The sequence below is a fragment of the Falco cherrug genome, chromosome 10 (genome assembly GCF_023634085.1).
Source record: "Falco cherrug isolate bFalChe1 chromosome 10, bFalChe1.pri, whole genome shotgun sequence".
Classification (NCBI taxonomy): domain Eukaryota; kingdom Metazoa; phylum Chordata; class Aves; order Falconiformes; family Falconidae; genus Falco; species Falco cherrug.
In genome coordinates, this window is record NC_073706.1 from 32,902,231 (window position 1) to 32,921,417 (window position 19,187).

The following is a 19,187-nucleotide window of genomic DNA, read 5'->3' on the forward strand; positions in this document are numbered from 1 at the left end:
AACTTGACTACAGAAGAATCAGAGGAATGAAAAAATGGACTATTACGACAAACAAAGAGGGCTGAATAGCATACAAGATGGAGGCACCAAACCAGAAGTAAGTTTGCTTCTCATGGGCAATTATCTCACACTTTACATGACTACTGTCAAATGATGTGTGCTCTGCTCAAGGTAGTCAGATCCAATAACAATTAAAACACGCAATGGAATAACGATTGTGCCCTTAGCATCCTGGGTTTGTGGGGGAGTGGGGTGATACGCTAGAAAAATATTCCACAGAACAACACGTAACATTAGGCTTACTGAACAGAAAGTCACCGAACAGAAAATTATCAAGCTCCAAAAGCGTTGAGATTACTCATACTTCCACTCCACTGGCTTGAATCTATTAAAAGGTAAATAAATCCTCAAGCAGTGACACGCACAGTGCCATCCATATGGCAAAGCACCTGAAAAGGTCCAAAATGTATGTATTTTGAAGCTGCTGTACAAATCAAGGACTACTAGTTACTCAAATACCGAAGATGGGTTAATCTGTCTAGATGGGAACAGTTTGACAGAAACATTTCTAGTGCCAAATCGGAAAAGATAAAGCCTTCACCGCGTGGCCAAGGCATGTGCAGACACACGGCCAAGTTCCCCGGGTGTTCCCCCAGATCGCCCCCTCCCCAGGGCCGCCAGCCCCACCCGCGCCCCCGGCCCCGCTGCCCTTCGTTCGCGGCTCGCTATCAGGAGCTATCCATGCGTGGCCCACCCTGGCGACCCTCCCTCACAGAAGCCGCAGAAACGCAGCGCCTCGGCGGCTCAGCCCACCGCCCGCCCAGGCGCACGGCCGCATGGCGGGCCCCCGCCGCTCCCCCCGCCCGCAGGCCCCGCGGGGAGGCGGGCCGAGGGCGGCGCGGCCGGGCGCGGCGAGGTGCGCCGCAGGTGCCCGGCCTATATCAGGCGGCGCGGCGGGGCGGCCCCGCTGCCCCATGGCGGCCCCCGCCATGGCCGAGCCGCGCTCCAAGCGGCCCCGCGTCACGCTGCCCGCCTGCCCGGCGCACCGCCCGCTGCCCGGCAGCCGCCTGCGGCAGAGCTTCCCGCCCGCCGTGGAGGAAGGCCTCTGCGGGGTCACGGGCGCGCTGCTGGAGCTCGCCTACAGCCTGCAGGCGCTGGTAAGGCACCCGCACCGGCGGCGGGCGGGCAGGCGGCCGAGCGCCCGGCCGGGTGTCCCCTCGCCCTGCCCGGGCGGGCGGCGGGGTGGCGGGGCGTCCGGGCTCCCGGCGGGCTGCTGCCGCCCCACGCCCCGGCGTGGCTGGAAAAGCAGGGACGGAGGTGCGGGATGAGCGGGCGGTGCGTCGGGAACTCGGGCGTCTGGGGCGATTCCCGCGGGGAGTGATGCCTGTGGGCAGAGGGGCAGGCGCAGCAAAGGCTCCGCGCTGTAACTCCTCCGTGGTTTTTTCCCAAACTCCGTATGTAAAATAGTCGTGTGTGGTTAAATGGTGAAGGGAGCTTGTGAACATCGCTGTTGCCTCAGGTTTTTTGCTCCGCAGGCAGCAACGTTAGACATGAACTAAAAAAACTCTCTGATACTGTGTAACGTGTATCATGATATGTGTAACATAGTGTCTGGCTACATATCAAATATTAAGGCAACATATATTTTAACAAAGCCATTAAAATCAAGAAATCATCCATGCCATCCCTTCTGATGCCAAGCATCCACTGAGAAGCACCACAAACTATATTCAATAAATCCCCAAAGATCTTTTGGTCGAGCTTGGTGTCAAGTATTAGTCCAATAAAAATTTAAGTATGCAGTAAAACCTCTACTTGTTAATCGTGTGGCTTAAAATGATACTAGTGACTGGCAGCTAGGCGGGATGGAGAAAGCTCAATTAGAAATTGACTGTGCATACAGCAAACCTAGAAATGTGAACATCTTGAACAGTGACTGATGGAAAAGATTTACCTTAACAGTTGAGCAGGTGTGGTAACTAGTGCTCTACTTGAAGTCATGCAGCATACTTGCACTGAGGAACTGGTTATAAAACGCAGAATCTTGACTCTTCTGTCAACAGAAACATGAATTAATAACTTCAGGAAAAGGATTATGCAAATACCGCAGTGAATGTTTTCAATAAAACATTCCAGTACGTACTTTCTCTTGAATAGTTGATGGTCACGCGTGGGTATGTGTCACAGGTTTGGGATATCCCAGATAGCCATAAATATAAGACAAAAACATAAACGTGTATTGTGTATATAACTTCTCTGTGTTTTTTCTAAACAGAGCAACACAGATGAAATACAAGTATTTCATATTTAAGCACGGTAATAGGTTAAAGTGGGGAAGACAGTAAGAAGCACAAAAACTTTAAAAATACACGGGCTAGTTCCTCACCCAGCTGAGCAGACTACAAGCCAACAGCCTGACATGCAGTACTCTGATCCGGAGTATGCCTGAGAGACAAGAGCTGTGCTACACCGCATATATGTGTTTAGGGAAAGAGCAGATCAAGATGCTGTAGCTCCCGCAGTGTGATTCCTGGCATCTTCCCACCTGCTGCCGGCCTCTCGTTCTCCTCAACATCGGAGCTGTGCCGAGCTTGTGTTGAAACTAGTATAACCTGGTGGCTTTCCTTTGCTGCCTGCCTCTAATACACTCTTTATGGGATAGCAACACTATGGATAAAATTCTTCTAATGTAAGAGCTGATAGATCCATTAGCACAGTTAAATATTGCAGTGGCTGAAGTTGTTACTTTCTCATACAGAACAGAACAAGGCCTGCAGTGGGTTTAGGGTCCTAACACTTAAGTGTTCCTAGGCATGAGCTAAATACAATTTTAAAGGTATATACAGTATAGATCAGTAGCAGTATTCTTTATTTTGGAATAACATTATCCATAAAGAATCTGATAAGTAGATGCAAAGTTGTGCTTGTTCTCTTTTTGGTATTTGCCTCATCTTTTCTCATACCTTTGAAAGCATCGTTTCACTGGAATGCTGACCTGAAGGGATAAATCTTAAGGTTCCCTGTACTGCGACTACATTTAAAGAACAAAACAAACAAAAAACCTGAACAAAAACGCCACACAACAATGAAAATACACACAAACCCCAGCCACTCAAAATATTCTGAGGATCTGTCTCTGCTACTGAGAGAAAACATCAGTACTACAGTTACCTATCCAGTATCAAAGGACAGATGGAGTTCTACTGGTTGGATAGAGACAGAGGTATTTAATTTAAGACCATAGCTACTTACTCCATTTATTGCAGAAATTTGGATTAAGGTCTGCGAAGTGATTGTGCTGGTAGAGCAGCTTCCATTAGAAGGGTCTCCTGAGTTCTGATAAAGCCATGTTCTGCCACAAGTGGGTTCCATCTCCAGCAAATCTTAACACTTGTGTTTTGTGTGCTTAGGGTGAAAATTTCGATCAGTCGCACGTGGCTCTACCAAATGTATCAAAGTTCTTCTTACATCAAGCTCTGGAAGAGAGAAAAGCTGCAGAAGCTTTGATGAAGTATCAGCAAGACAGAGGAGGCCATTACTGTTCTAAAACCATCCAGGTGAGTAATATACAACAAGCTTTCAAGCAGTTGCAATCCGTAGCAATTACTCCTCTTGCATTATGTTGTTGCTACTTCAAATCTGTGCATTCATCCACTATTAGATTTCCAGATATAATTTCCCTGTCATAGTAGGGTACGTGGTTTTGTTCTCAATCGTGACGCCTAGACACTGTCAGGCATACAGTCCTAACTCTACGTGGTTGCTTTCTAGCCCACAAGAATATGAGCAGTGGTGCCCTTTTTCTTTTGCTCAGCTGGAGACTGCTGTTTCCAGTGTGCTGTAACGGATTATGAGACTCCTTGCACTGTGTTGAAACAGCCCACTTGTCTCTTCACACTGAAACTAAATAGAAGCGTAGAAGCCATGAGCAGCTAAGAAAGGTTGTGAGGAAGGAAGCAGGAGAAACATCCAGCTTGGGGTAGTAGTTGACCTACTGGAGCACAGCTGAAGGCTGAATTAGAACTAAACATCTGACTCAGGCTTGCACAGATACAAAGAAATAACTCAGAGTTATCGGAGGGGGAAAAATCAACCTACCTCATTTGTTAAAGACCAAGGAGGGCAGATTCTCCTCTACCAAATTAGTATTCTGTAAATAGGCCAAACTATCATAGTAGTTGTTAAGCTGTAGAAAGTAAAAATAAAAAGGCCATTTTGAAAAACTTTCTAAAATACTCAGTTTGAATTGGCAAAGACCTTACAGTGGCCTTACAGTACTTAAAGGGGGCCTATAGGAAAGATGGGGAGGGACTTTTTATCATGGAGTGCAGTGATAGGACGAGGGATAACTGTTTTAAGCTGAAAGAGGATAGATTTAGATTAGATATTAGGAAGAAATTCTTTACTGTGAGGGTAGTGAGACACTGGAACATGATGCTCCCTCCCTGACAGTGTTCAAGGCCAGGCTGGATGGGGCTCGGGGCAGCCTGGTCTAGTGGGAGGTGTCCCTGCCCATTAGAACTAGAGGATCTTTAAGGTCCCTTCCAACCCAAACCATTCTACGATTCTGTGTTAAGGTTTCCTGGACTTTTCAGGCATAGCTGCTGCTATCTAAGTCTCTGTTTCTTGAAAAAGTACTTGGTCACAGAACAAAAGTTCTGCCACTTCTGTATGTTTACAGCCATCTACCTCTGCAAGAAAACAACAGATGCTCCAAACTAGAGGAGCTGTTCCAAAATCCTAGCACATCCTGTTTAGAGCACCAGGTAAATTGCAGGGAACCCTCAATGAATACAGTAAGATGAGCTGTTCTTCTGAATGAACGTAATTCTGTCTTCTTGTTTTTAGAAACCAAACTGTGAGTATGCAGTCGGTTTGATGAAAGCCCTGGAAACAGCAATGGTACAGTGGAAAACAATGACAAGATACTTTGAAGAGCTTTATGCCCTGAGTATTGAAAATGCAGATCCTCATAGTGCAAACACTATCAAGAAACAATTTATCGGGCCCAAAATCCAGAAGATCAAGCTGATGGGAGATCTGCTGACCAATGCTCGCAGGCTTGACTGTTCCCAAGATGGCAGAAATAGTCTTGGGGATTACTTTATGGACCGGTTGCAGAAAGAGTTCAGAACAGGCATAGAGCCAGATTACAGTCAGCACTGCAGCCCCTGCCCACCTCTCCAGCAGTGTACCGGAGCTGCAGAGGGTCTGAAGCGAGCCCAGAGAGAATCTTCCCAGCACAGAAACAGCATAGGGCCAATATATGCAACCATACACTGCACCACCATGCTGCCGCAGTGTAACCATGGCACAGGAGCAAAAGTGAAGCAGGGCAGGGAGGGCCCTTAATGCTGTGGCTGTTGCAGCTACAGAGCATCTCCCAAGGCAGACCTGTATGGAGGGTGGACTTGGGACCAGAGCTCAGAAGTTATGCTGTATTGCTCCTCCTGCTTTACACCCTGTCTCTGTGACAGAGTCGCAGCTCAAAATCCAGCCCATAACATTAATTTGTTTAAATGATAGCAAGGTGGCTAGTTACCTAGGCTGTTGTCATTAGTTGCACTTTCATCTATGCAATTCTTCATAGAAGCCAAAAGCTTTTAAGGCTCTGTTTTAAAGGATTAATAGGATTAGTTAGTGCAAATTATTTTTAACAGTATATATAACTTTTATTTTTAAAAAAAAAACCAACCAAAATGCAACTTTAGTACAAGGAAATGTTTATGCAGCAGAAAATTCAAAGATTTAGTTTTATATTATTAAATGTTTTTATATTACCAACAGATATTTTACATTACTAACAAGTATACTAACATAATGAAATTTTTAAAAATACTTGCTTTAAAACAAAGTTTTCTTCTGTTATTTCTATCATAGTAGCAATTTAAATAAGTAGTCTAATTTACTTAGCATCCAGCTATTTCTAGTGGTACACTTCTCCACGATGAAGGATGCAAACATTTCCTCAACAGTGGGAATAAGACAATGTGCTGGTTTTCTCTACAGTTATTTGCCCATTTGGCTTTTGTCATCCTCAGAAAGCAGTTGAGAGAGAAATTTGGGGTTCTCATTAAATGTGATCTTCACAGGTTCTTGTATTTTGCAAGTGTCACTGAAGACACTAGCTCTAGGGCTCTGTCCAGAAAACATAGGATGGTTGCTTAAATTGCTATACAGACCCCTATTTCAGCTAGCTAAATTATGGTACTACTATGGTACTACTACTGTTTCTTGTATACCCTATCTTGGTCCTCCGTAGAGGAATAAAAATACCGAAAATGCAGCACACTTAACTAGAATTGCATCATAGAAAGTGGCCACTTGTTAGTTTTGCAGTGTTCAGTTAGGGGGGCTATCATCATACCTAAGCTGTTCAATTTAGCCACCTTGGTTAAAGGTGAGAGGTGTCTACATTCCTTCCATGCATCTCCTACAGGACTGCCTCTCTTTCTGTACACTGGCAACCAAGGTCACCTAAGAAGAGCAACTGGCTAGCCTGCAGCTAGGTGGTTTTGCTATTACATGCAGTATCTTTTATCTGTGCTTCATTGAAAGACTATCTCATGCCTCCATGTAATACTGTAAGCAGTACTCCTATTAATGCTTGAAAATAAATTCAGTTCAATGTTAAAAACAGTACTTTGCATCTACATTGTATTCCTCAATTTATCACTAGGCATGCTAGTATTCTTCTCCAGGAGATTTCTGCATATAGGTGCAAAACTGCACCAGTACTTTACTACTAAGAAAGCTGCACAAGATTCAAGAGTAGACCACAGATTGAAAATGTCAGAAAATGGCATTAAGAACACTGCACAACAGAAGATTTTCAGTAAACTGATTTATACACACAGCTGCAGTTAAGTAGTGATTTCTGCAAAACTGTGTTAGCCCAGCTACTTTGTGGGTGTTGTAACACAGGAGAGACAATTACAATGCAGATTCCTTCCCAATCTTTCTGTGATTCAACCTTGGGGGGGGTGTGGGGTATCACATTAGAACAACCCCTGTATTCATCTGTAAAAATACTGCAACATGCCCCAAGAATAGCTTGAAGCGCTTCTAGCAACACACTAGATTTGCCTCTGTTGAGATGGCTGCCCTCTACTACAGCAGTAGTTTAAAAGATATTTCCATCTGGGCTAGATTCCATCACCCATTCTCATGCTGAGCATACCTTATTCAACAATTAGTTCCACTGACTGCAACTCAACATGAATAAGACCAATGGAATCCATCCCTCTCCATATTAAAATATAGCTCACTAAGTACAAACAGCGCAACGCTACTAACTGAATTATGGACTAGTGCCGTATAAAGTACTTCAAGTACTACTAGTAATGTCTGACCTACTTCTAAAAGTCTCCTTTAATAAGAGTTGGTGACCTTCTGAAATGTAGGTACAGCCTCCTCCATGGTTTCCAGCACTTAAGAGAGTCTTTTTACCCTAAATGAATTCCACCATAACAAAGAACCCAACATTTAAGTTTCTCAAAGCAAGGCGTACTTGCCTTTTCTTTTTCTCTGAAATACTGCCATGCGTGTTTCTCAGACTCTTCTCTTAGTCATCTTTCTAGCCAAATGTATTCACGCATTCTCAGATTTTAGATCTTTCTCTCTCCCTTCTCTAAAACACATTCTGGGCCTGAAGAGACAATTCTGTTAATCTGAGATAAACTCACCATCAGTTTTTCACTATTTCACCATCACCACTATTTTCCCAGTCTCTATCCGCTGAAAAAGAGAAGAGAAATCAATCAGTTACTGCAGATAACAAGCTCTTCTTGTCCACACGCTGCTTCTGCTGAGAGGGCACACAAGGTTTGTTAACAATACCTGTCTATTGTGTACAGGATGAGTCTGTCCATGCTTCTCAGCGTAGAACTACAATCTATCTGCCTCTGCCTTCCCAGCTTCCTTTTCAATTGCACCCTGAAAAAAAGATGAAGGATGACTGTGCAACAGGTATAAGGGCAACACCACTTACAGAAACTACAAATTCTCTGCTAAATGCTTGTTCATACACACACTACGTATCTGCACTGTCAAAGCAATGCCCAGACCATCCAAACACACAATCTGGGGCAGCTCTGAATAGCTATAGCAGCACCAGTACCCTAAACGCAGCATCCAAACTGGAAGCTCTGGAGAGACCTAATCCTTACTGAAATTATGAGTTACAGCCACAGAGGCTTCCAAACAGGTATTAACAATGGCATACTTCTAAATGCTTGCCATAAGCACTATCTATGGTTGCCTACTCTCAGAGTGAGGAATTCACTTAAGTCTTTAGGGGCAGATCACGCTGTCCTTCATCCTCTCCACTGTGGCCACTCAAAACTGAGAAGGGCACCTCAAAATTTGTTCTTTGCAAGGACTTTTTTCAGGCCCCAGGCAATACAAGGCAACATCTTCCTGGACAAGCCCATCTTTGGCAGTAATACTGGAAAGTGAGTGTTCTGGTGGCAGCAGCACGGAAGGAGTCCTCAAGGGCACCTTCACTGGAAGACCACTCTGAGCAGAATTCACGATCTGGTCACAGCCGCCTTCTGACTTTTTCACTTAGGTGAATTCATGCACTCAAGCACATTCATGGGCAATTACTGCCAGCCTCCTTGTATTGCCTGTTCAAGTCTCACCACTTGTTACCACTTTGCCCAAGGTAACGACCATACGCGCAACTCCCAGAATGCCTTTTCCTGGAATCAAACATAGCTTAGAAACACGCAGTGGCAGAATACACTACAACACTGACTAAATATTAGATGAAATTACCTTTTCCACAAATTAAACCAATAATCTGTGAAAGAGTTTAAGTGTCGTGAGTGGGTCACACAGCCAGCACCAAACCTTGATATTCCAATTTTACATGTTCAGTTGTTAGAGCATACAACTATTTCTCACTTATACTTACTATGCATTATTGTATACCTAGTGCTATTTTGAATACAAATTATTTTTACTTTTTTAACTGCTCAATAAAGATTAAATATATACATATATATGTTCATTACTTCTGGATCAAAGAACCTCTGTAATAACAGTGAAGTGTTTCTACAAGTTTGCTCCTCTGCCTCTCAGGAACAGCTGGGAGATCACTTCTAAATGGGTAAAGGTGGTCAATAGCTGATCTCCTTGGGTCATACCGCTTTTCAGCACTGGATACAGTGAAAGAACAAATACAGAGTCCAGTACACATACCTTTTTCTTTACATAAAAAATCTGGGTATAATGACAGAACATGACTAACAGTTCTTATCTTTGTCTGTACTCAAAGACATTTAAGCAAGTAGAAAACGGGGACTGCAGCTTAGGAATTTTTGCAAAAAACAGATCACATAACAAAAGAAGGCCCTGTCATGATAGCCCCTCTGAGAAGACATAGGCACAGGGACTGGATCACTGATGGATGGTTTTTACCTTTCCAGAGTCTCTCAGTCTGCCCTTTGCTGCACTGAAGACGGAGCTCTGCCTTTGATTTGGAATGATTTGAAATTTCACCAACATTTATAATTGCAGAATGGAGATTAATTTTAGCTCACAGTACATTAAAAATACCCGTAACTAATTTAATCACAAAATCAATGAAATCACACAGTTGAATTGCTGAAGCGCTTCCGCATCAGAAAAAGAAACTAATTTCTCATCTCAAATTATATTCCACAGAGTAAAAACTCCAGCACCCTTGAGAGGCATCACCAAAACCCCATCCCATTTCTCCAAGGTGCAAACTCTGCCACTGCTAGTTACCTGAAATAACTCCTTCGCTGTGCGAGCAGCCCAGCTGCAGTGCAACAGCACGTGCAGCAAACGCTGCTTCACCAGGTTCCAGCACATTCCAAAACAACAAACACCAGAAGAATCCAGAACAAAGGCAGACAGCGGGTTGAGTTGAAAGAGGAACCTTACTCCTATGTCGGGGCTCATATGAAAAGCCATTTGCTGATGTGACAGCTTTAGCTCGGGCCTCAGCTCTCCTCCAGTAAGTCGCGACTAAACCATTACCGCGTGCCCCACCGGGCAATCAGGCACTTGCCGGGACAGACGCGGCTGCAGCTTGCTCGGGCGCTAGCTGGGCACCTCAGCGCGCCAGGCCTCACCCTCCCGCCAAACTGCTTTTTGCTCTGAGGTCAAATACTTTCAATAACCGCGCCTGAGTCTTCCTGAACATTACCCCTCCTCGGCACGCATCTCTGAACTGCACCTGGGTCAGCCGTGGGCAGGGACGCCCGAATTCCTGGGGCGGGGAGGGGTGAAGGCCGCCGCACTTCAGCGGGCCCCGGACACACACACGCCCTTTTTCTGCTGGCAGGTGTTTTTCCCCGGGGAGAGCAGCCGGCTGCAGAGGCACGGCTCTCCTGGCCGGGCCCGCTCCCTCCCTCAGCTCCTCGTCCCACAGACCCGGCGGCAGCGGCGGGAAGCGCGGGCCCGGGCGGCGGGACGATACCCCCCCCCCAGAGGCCGCCATGTCACGCCGCCGCCTCCCGCCGAGCGCAGCGCCACCCGGCGGCCGCCATTTTGAGCGCGGCCGCCGCCGGCCTCGGCCTTTGCGTCCCGCTGGTCCCCTCGCACCCGCAGCCCACAGCGCCTCGCCGCCGCCCTGAGGTGCCGCCCGCACCGTCCCCCTCACGAACGCCCCCGCGGTAGTTACCCTGTGGCCGCAGAGCCGCACGGCCGCGGCCGGCGCGGAGAAACCCGTCCCGGGGCTGGGGGTTTCCTCCCCGGGCACAGCCCGCCGCGCCGCTGCCCTGGACGCGCTGCCAAGCGCCTCACGCCGCCGGGCGGGAGCGCGGCCCCGCCGCGGGTGCGGGCAGAGCGGGCGGCAGCGCTGGCCCCGGGGCAGGCGGGCGGCGGCTGCCGGCACCTGGGGCGCCGGGGAGCATTGCATTCGCTGACTGGCCGGGCAGCGCGGGCTGCTTAAAGCGGAAAAAAAAAAAAAAGGAAAAAAAACCCCAAACTACCAGACGACCACCATGGAGCCGAGCGCCGGCAGCGGCTGCCGCTCGCTCTGCACCAGCCCCGGCGCCCGCCGCCGCGCCCCGACGGCGCCCCGCGCCCGTGGGACACCGCGCCCCCCCCCCCGCTCCGGGGGCTCGGGCGGCCGCGGCCCCTGCCCGCCCCGCCCCGGCCCGGCCCGCCGCGCTGGGGGGGCTCCGGCATAAATACGGCCTCGAGCGGCGCTCCCGGACCGTCGCGGCTGGCGAGGGCGTCGGTGGCGGCTGCAGCCAGCGCTGGTGGCCTCGCCTGGGAGCGGCTGCGAGGGTCCCGGCTCCGCGCACCCACCGGGCGGGCAGCAGCCGCTCAACAGCCCGAGCGAAGCCCCCCACTCTTCAGCCCCCGCACCCACACTCGTCCCCTCCGGCCCAGCCGCCACATCCGCCCCCATGGACTTACTGGGCCCCATGGAGATGACGGAGGGCTCCCTCTGCTCTTTCACGGCCGCCGATGACTTCTACGATGACCCGTGCTTCAACACGTCGGACATGCACTTCTTCGAGGACCTGGACCCACGGCTGGTGCACGTGGGGGGGCTGCTGAAGCCCGAGGAGCACCCGCACCACCACGGGCACCACCACGGGCACCCGCACGAGGAGGAGCACATCCGTGCGCCCAGCGGGCACCACCAGGCCGGCCGCTGCCTGCTCTGGGCCTGCAAGGCTTGCAAGAGGAAGACCACCAACGCCGACCGCCGCAAGGCTGCCACCATGAGGGAGCGGCGGCGGCTCAGCAAGGTCAACGAGGCCTTCGAGACCCTCAAGCGCTGCACCTCCACCAACCCCAACCAGCGCCTGCCCAAGGTGGAGATCCTGCGCAACGCCATCCGCTACATTGAGAGCCTGCAGGCACTGCTGCGGGAGCAGGAGGATGCTTATTACCCGGTGCTGGAGCACTACAGTGGGGAATCGGATGCTTCCAGCCCCCGCTCCAACTGCTCCGATGGCATGGTGAGTGCCCCAGGGAGGACGTCCTGCCACTGAGGTGCCCCGGACGCTGTCGGTCCAAACCTGTGCAGGTCCAAACCTTTCCCATAGCAGCCGCCTTCCATAGCTCCCCAGGCAGAAGACAGTCTTTTCTTGTGCCATGAGCTCTAGCAGCAAACGGAGGTCGGGTCCCCACATGCCAGGATCTATGGGAAAGAGGAAAAATCTCTTACACACTTTTTTTTTTTTTTTTTTGCCTTGGGATGAGAAGTTAGGCAGGTCCCCCTGTGTCCTTGGGGAGCCAGGGGAGAGCTGCTGGGGGATCACCTTGGGAAGCTGCCTGGGATGGGTACCTGGGAGCATGGTGAGGTCTGAGCCCTGCCTCTGCTGCCATAGCTCCTGGGGCACCTTTGTTCCCATCTTTTGCTATACAGTTACCTTTGCATCCTCTAAGGACAGCAGAGAGGAAGGTCCCCCTTGGTCATTGTAGTTACAGGGGAACTGATTGAGTTTTGTTTTCTGCCATTCATCATGATAACAGGAGGAGGGTCTAAGCAACGGGGGTCGTTTTCTTGATCCTTAAGAAAAAGGTTTTCCATTTCTCCTCTCAATTCATTCCCTCTGTAAACATTTACCAGCAACAGGAAGGAGACCCCAGGCTTTCAGTCCTGTTTGTACATTATGGGGGGCAGGGGGTGGAAGGATGGGTGCCAGGGAGGGTGTCTCATCGCTGCATCTTTTCACAGGGTCTATAGGCTCAGACTGGTCTGACTCGGGTGGTGGGATGTGGTGACTGGCGTGCAGGACAGCTGTCACGGATGGGATATTGACAGCACCTTAAGACATTATTTTTGTTTTCTATGCTCTGTTGGGGATAATCATTACTGAGTTGAGTATTTGTGATTATGAGATAGTTGGCAGACTGGAGAGAAGACTTACAGCAATGATCACTCCTCAAAACACAGCCTTTCTCTTTTGTCAGAAAAAGTAATTTCACAGCAGATTAAGGTATTGGAAACAAACACATTGGTCAGTGTTTGGGGGCTTTCTCTGTAGAAAATGGAAATGGGAAGAGAAACTAAAGGAAATGGAAAGGGACAGAGGTAGACAATCAAGAAGAGGCTCGTTCCCCTTTTGGTCTCCCCACTGAAAATTGAAGATACTTGTAGGGCAGTATCTGATCGGAATGCTGGAAAGCCTCATCTCGTTGGTAAAGCTACAGCATTCGTTGCAACAACAATGGTAGTTTTCCTTTGGAACAACTGTGCCACATAAAAATATTCTGGGGTGAAACCCCTTCTAGCCAAGTTAAGTTCTGCCTTGTTCAAAGAGACGGCAAGTTGATGGCATTTCAGCCAGGACTGGAATGATGGCACAGACTAGGGACTGAAATAGGAAATTGGACAGTTACTGGGATTTCAGTAAATGCAGTCCCCAACCAGTGACCTCACTCAGATTGCTCTCCTTTCCAGATGGAGTACAGCGGGCCTCCTTGCAGCTCTCGCAGAAGAAACAGCTATGACAGCAGCTACTACACAGAGTCGCCGAATGGTGAGTATATGCTGGAACGGCTGCGTGAAACGTGGAGACAGAGGCAGTCAATGCAGCGGACTTCCCCGCATTTTCTCTGTCTCCAGTTGAGCTGACCCCAGCTGGGCTGAAAGGGGAACCTGCCTTTTCAGCCAGTGTGCTGTTGATGCTACTAGGAACATTGGATTTCCTCTAGATGCATTTGCAAATATGGGGATGTGTTATAACTGCATTTCCTATGTTGCAAATGTAATATCTGGATAAAAATATATTCCTCCCTGCAACTAACTTCCAGCATTTAACTGTGTCTTGCATGAAGACTCTTCTAACTCTGCCTATCGTTGATCCAAACTGGAGAAATCGCCAGTTGATTGCAAATCTTCCCTTCCCTTTCTGTGGACTGACATGAAGCCCTGGATCCACCCTGCCCCAAAAGTAGCATACTTTGATTAGGTCTCTCTTCCATTTTTCAGTTACCGTCCCCGTTTTCTGATAACTGGTGACCTTCACCAATATTCATTTCCTCTGAATCTTTCAATGCTCACAGACATACTGTCAGCCACTCGCCAGGGTTTTATGGAAGAACCACATCCTGCTGACATTAAGTACCCGGTGGACAAACTAAGCACCTTTTTGTCTGTTTTGCAGATCCAAAGCATGGGAAGAGTTCTGTGGTTTCCAGCCTCGATTGCCTTTCAAGCATTGTAGAGAGGATTTCCACAGACAACTCCACATGTCCTATACTGCCTCCAGTGGAAACTGTTGCTGAAGGGAGTCCCTGTTCCCCCCCAGAAGGAGCAAGTCTGAGTGATAGTGGAGCCCAAATTCCTTCCCCCACTAACTGCACCCCACTTCCCCAGGATAACAGCAGCAGCAGCAACCCTATCTACCAAGTGCTATAAAGGCAGGTCCGGGCTGGACTGCACTGGAAACAAATTTCTCCATTCAGCCATGCTCCAAGACCTGCCTTCTAAGACTGGAAAGACTTCTTAAGACTTGTTCCAGTTTCAAAATATCACTCAAAATTCCTTCAAATATGTAACTTTTCAAACCTGTATTACTTCAAAATACACATAGTTATTTATTGGTTGTTAAACTAAAGTTATTTAATATGTCTAGAGATAAAACTGTATACCAAGAAATGGCCAATGTTTAATCTGGGCTTTGGGGAATAGGAACCTGGCTCTTGAATGCAGAGGAGAATAGAAATCTGCAACAGTAGCAGCATGACAGATCCTTCCTATTCCTCCTATTCTGGCCAAAATGAGGTTGTGGACCATTTTTTATAAAACTTTTTGTATAATTGTAAATAAGAGTTGCTTTGCAAAAAAAGGGGGGGAAAAGAGGAAAATAAAAAAAAAAGCGCAAAAATTAAAAGCAATGAAAAAGGGAAAAAATAAATATTTAATATTGCTTGGTTTGTTGTGTCAAACTTTATATATTTATACGATGTGGTTGCCAAGAATGTTTTCAACAGTATTCTAAATAAAGACCCTTATTTATAAAATCTGTGGTGTTATCTTGACTTGCGTTAGGGCTTCTAGAATTACTAGTGCATTTAGGAGTGGTGTTAAGATCGCTGCCTTGGCAGGAAGAAGATACAGGCTCTGATTCAGCAAAGAAATCAAGAACATACTTCAGCCGTGCTACTTTCAACTACTTTGCATAAATATGTTGCTGAAAAGGGGTCTACTTTCTTCATATTATATCTTGGTGATTTCTAAACCAGGGCTTGCACATCACAGCTCATTATTGAAGAGATCTGTAAGGTAAATAAGCATGTTTCTCTTCCCCCCAAGTTTACAATTACATTATAGGACTTCACCTTACAGAGATGTATTAGAACTAGGAACCACAATAAATTAGGCTCCCCAAATCCCAGTGCAGCTACCGAAACTTAAAGGCATACCAGGGTGTTGCACAAGACCAGGTACTACATTCTCAGACAAATCTTTAGATTTTTCATTCAAGTTCTAATTTCCAAGTGTTTGTACTGTGTTTATATATTCTTAGGTATTAGAAACTAATCGCAAAGGATTTTTTGTCATAAAGTTCAAGGTATAGATCACAGTTTTCCTCAAGTTCAGGTTGGAATTTAGGCCAAAGATAGGCAGCTTTAATTTGGATTTGAACTTTACGCATCTCTGGCAGCACTACTCCAGGGATTTACTTCTTGTTTAAAGCCTCTCTAAAAATAACCAGTGAGCTATGTTTCATTCAGTATATATGTGTAACCTTGTAAGTTTGCCATGAAACCGAAAAATGGTAAAGCCCTGAGCAGGTTGTCATTGGTAAGTAACAGTCAGGGCATTTCTGTATGTTTGGACAAGAATACCCTGCAGCTACAGCCAATGTGAAACAACCCATTTCTTGTATCCCTGTGTTTTAGGGCTTTTGTTTAAACAGCACAGTCAAAAAAAAAAAAGAAACAAACCAAACAAACCCCCTCAACCTAGATATCCTCATTAGCTCTAAATAATTGTATGACAGATCAGTTGTATTTTCTCTTAGGTGACTATTAAAGAGGGAATTTGTGTGGCTCTTACCTCTTAAGCAGGAAAAGGAAAGAAGGAACAGCTAATTCCATGGGAATGTCTCCCACTTTAGTTGCGAGGGCCTTGAAGATCAATGCTCCACAGAGAGGAGAGGAGTGAGCAGCCTTGTGTTGAGCAGAGCAACGCACTTGCTTCTCCTTCCTCCTGGGGCAGAGGGAAGCTCCGAGCTTGCTGTTTTATCCAAAGCCAGAGGGCAGGGAAGGTAGCAGCCGTGGGGATTCCTTCCTCATCTGTGCACTTGTGATCACGGTGGATGATAAATCCGTGTCAAGGCACAGGACCGCTCTGTGGAGCAGGCCAGGCTCGGGCAGACCAGAGGGGGCTCTGAGGCAGTACTGGCCCCTCAACGCCTTCATTACAGTCCAGCTTTGTAAGGGTCTCCCATTGATATCCCTGTGGGCAGAAAACAGTCCAGCCTGTAAAGATCGAGCTTACCCCTTTCATTTTTCCATTAAAAATAAACATTCAATGAACTTGAGAATGCGCTAATTCATACTGGCATGAATCAGGAGGGTCTTTACTAAGGTCAGAAAAATGCCCCAGGTTAGTTTGAAGCCTGTATCACTGACTTACAAAAACTAGCGAGAGACAAATCAATGCCTCACACAGCAACAAATAAAATTTTCATTGCCTCCAGCAAATGCTCGGTCAGGCCCGCAATGCAAAAGATGCTTTTGTGAAATACTGTAGCCCTTGCCATCCCCATGCTCTGAGGCTGGTAAAAGTCTCCATTGTTGTGTCACATAAACGGCAACCAAGAAATATTTTGCCAGCTCAGGCACTATAGAGACTATCGTAGTGGCAGCACCCAGTTCGTGCCTGCCTCGCTACAGCACCCCACTTGGCGGGACACAATAGGGCACACCTGGCTGTAAAACTGGCACGGCGGAGCGGACACGGCGTGCTCGTGCTCAACAATGTACGTGCAGTTCCATGTGAAGTCATGTATATTGCATTTCACCAATTTATTTTAGCAACCCAAGTTTCCACATACTGATGTTAATGTTACAACAGGGAACAAGCATTTAGCACATCCCAAAATAGATGGACGAACAAGAAAAAATATTCACAGATTTCCTATGCAGAGCCCACCTTTTTTGCTTTGATGTCAGTGAGAAAAATCCACTGGAGTAAGGCTAAAGGGCATCAGCACTGATAAATACACATTTTAGATTACAGCTATATGTATTTTTGAACTTAAATGAGGAAAATGTGTTTCCTGTCCAATTGTTTCCTATTTGTAAGGTAACATATTTGAAACAAATGCCTGGAGTTACTCTACTCCCCTGTGCATCCAGAGAAGGGCATGTTACTGACAGAAGGATATCCCAGCCTGTAGGCAAGTATTTCGAAGCTGCAAATATTTGGATTCAGAGCTCTGGTATAGTTTTGACAGCGGCAGGGAACGTAAGCAGAGCTGAGGAATACAAGACTGATCCAACATCTACAGACTTTGGTTCTAAAATTGGGCTCCTGAAGATGTATTTACATGGTTAGGGCTGATCCTACAAGACAAACTGCAGTCTAGCTTGGTCTACAGAAACACTCCACCACGGGCTACAAACACACAGCAGGAGCCTGGAATCATCAGGCTATTTATAACTGGAACACATGGGTTCCGGTTCAATATTCTGCAGGATGGGGGGCAACTACAGAAATACTGTCTGATTTTAAAAATCTGAATCCCACAGACTGCACTGACGTGCAGAGCCTAGGAGAAACTGGGGGGGACTGCAAACCAGACCGTGCCTTTCGCCAAGCTGCCTTGCAGGACGGCACAGAGCCTGCCTGAACGTGGGTTTGGAGCTTGCCTCCAAAGGTACCAGCATCGTCTGATGTTTCCTGTGGAATGCCACCTCCAAGGGGAAAGTCATACAGCTACAAACAGGAAAGTAGGTGTCTCTGAACATAAATCTAAGTGCGTGTCTCAGGAATGTTTGATTTAATAACTTAAGAAATCCCTATTGGGGCTGCATGACAAAACCAGTATTATTAGTTTATCTTATCTGAACTATTACTATGGAAAAAGTGAAGAGGAATAAATTTATACCTCACTTATATATGCTAAGAGCTTTGATTTTGATTTTCATCAGGTTATTGGCAAATATGAGAATGAAAAAGATTCTTTTTCTGCTTTTAGTATTCCACAACAAAAAAGCACAATAAACTTCCTGGGTTTAAAAATAACAATGCTATACGCTGTTCCCCACATTATCATTGAAGCTGCTACAGAAGTTTTTCACATACTGAAAATTCAGTTTTAGGTAAAAGAAATATATGAACTATTCCTGGTATATTTTTTCCTTTCAAAATATTTTATCACCTGTATCCAAAAATATTAAAGAAATAGTAAGCTGGCAGTTGCTTTTCACCAGATGCTGCTCTTTTAAAAAGCAAGACAAAGACCTTACAAAACCCCACTGAATGCAGAAGGAAAAACAGTTTTCATTTATAGCTTGTATTTCGCAGAGATATCTGAAAGGATCAAATTGTGCAAAGGGCAAAACCTGCTCATTTTATCCATAAAAATGGTGTTATCATCTTCAGAACTACATCCAAAACTGAACAGACAAGCAAACATTTGTACCTCAAACCACCCAAATGTTAATGGGAAGAAATCAGTATTTCCCTTTTGTTTAAAAAAATATTAATCTGCTCCTTGAAATCAGTGGCAAGACTTCCAACTTCAGTAGGAACAGTAAAAAAAGAAATAAATTACAGTGCATGTAATACTGTCTGTGATAGTGTTCCTGCAGCAGCGCAAAGCCATGACCAAGTCCTTGCTGTGCCCCTTTGCTTGTGCTCTGCTCACTGACCCATTTCTACCACTAAACCCTCGGATGTGCCGATCCCCTGGGCACAACCGCACTGAACAAGCTGGCAGGCTTTACTGCTCACCTCACCTTGAAAATCTAGACCAGAAACTACCCCTGTAATAATGCTGAAAGTCTACAGCATTTCTAAACTGTGTGGCTGACGGGACCTGTGGCAGCAGGAGATGGTGTGAAGGTCCTTTTGCGTAACTTGCATGTGGCAATCTCGGCTTCGCCAGCAGCAGGTGAGATGGCCTTCCCACAGTCAGAGTGCAAATCTTTGGCAACATGCCCTGCATGCAGTGTGTGTGAGAGAGCGTGGGATGGAGATAACAGGCCCACACGCCAAACGTCCCAGAGATCAT

The 19,187-nt window shown here is 46.8% G+C and overlaps 2 protein-coding genes and 1 long non-coding RNA gene across 5 annotated transcripts in view; 2 read left to right on the forward strand and 1 right to left on the reverse strand.

Annotated features, from left to right (window-relative positions):
- Window positions 1-10,943, reverse strand: part of LOC129736982 (uncharacterized) — a 69,020-nt gene extending 58,077 nt beyond the window's left edge. Inside the window, exons 1-6 of one of the 3 annotated variants that reach the window (XR_008734237.1) lie at window positions 10,655-10,943; window positions 7,840-7,935; window positions 7,686-7,737; window positions 5,543-5,611; window positions 3,253-3,476; window positions 1,955-2,053 (exon numbers count right to left, since the gene is read on the reverse strand). This is a non-coding gene — a long non-coding RNA (uncharacterized LOC129736982). Of the gene's footprint in view, window positions 1-1,954; window positions 2,054-3,252; window positions 3,477-5,542; window positions 5,612-7,685; window positions 7,738-7,839; window positions 7,936-10,654 lie in introns of those variants that run through there. The other 2 variants (XR_008734236.1, XR_008734238.1) reach the window with 2 other exon arrangements.
- LOC102047476 (ferritin light chain-like) lies at window positions 888-6,642 on the forward strand. The gene is made up of 3 exons (XM_055722738.1): window positions 888-1,157; window positions 3,411-3,557; window positions 4,849-6,642. The coding sequence occupies exons 1-3, from the start codon at window positions 975-977 to the stop codon at window positions 5,350-5,352; spliced, it is 834 nt and encodes a 277-aa protein (XP_055578713.1). The 5' UTR covers window positions 888-974; the 3' UTR covers window positions 5,353-6,642.
- Window positions 10,944-11,207: 264 nt separating the features above from the next.
- Window positions 11,208-14,961, forward strand: MYOD1 (myogenic differentiation 1). Its single transcript, XM_005442764.3, has 3 exons — window positions 11,208-11,948; window positions 13,397-13,475; window positions 14,103-14,961. Exons 1-3 carry the CDS (start codon window positions 11,388-11,390, stop codon window positions 14,354-14,356), a joined length of 894 nt encoding a protein of 297 aa, XP_005442821.2. The 5' UTR covers window positions 11,208-11,387; the 3' UTR covers window positions 14,357-14,961.
- The last annotated feature ends 4,226 nt before the right edge of the window (window positions 14,962-19,187 follow it).

Bases quoted from the DNA above. Each gene is read 5' to 3' on its own strand.
- LOC102047476 (XM_055722738.1), top strand. From the start codon at position 975: ATGGCGGCCCCCGCCATGGCCGAGCCGCGCTCCAAGCGGCCCCGCGTC. The intron at 1,158-3,410 runs GTAAGGCACCCG...TTGTGTGCTTAG, and splicing joins CCTACAGCCTGCAGGCGCTG to GGTGAAAATTTCGATCAGTC. The intron at 3,558-4,848 runs GTGAGTAATATA...TCTTGTTTTTAG, and splicing joins ACTGTTCTAAAACCATCCAG to AAACCAAACTGTGAGTATGC.
- MYOD1 (XM_005442764.3), top strand. From the start codon at position 11,388: ATGGACTTACTGGGCCCCATGGAGATGACGGAGGGCTCCCTCTGCTCT. The intron at 11,949-13,396 runs GTGAGTGCCCCA...TCTCCTTTCCAG, and splicing joins CCAACTGCTCCGATGGCATG to ATGGAGTACAGCGGGCCTCC. The intron at 13,476-14,102 runs GTGAGTATATGC...TCTGTTTTGCAG, and splicing joins CTACACAGAGTCGCCGAATG to ATCCAAAGCATGGGAAGAGT.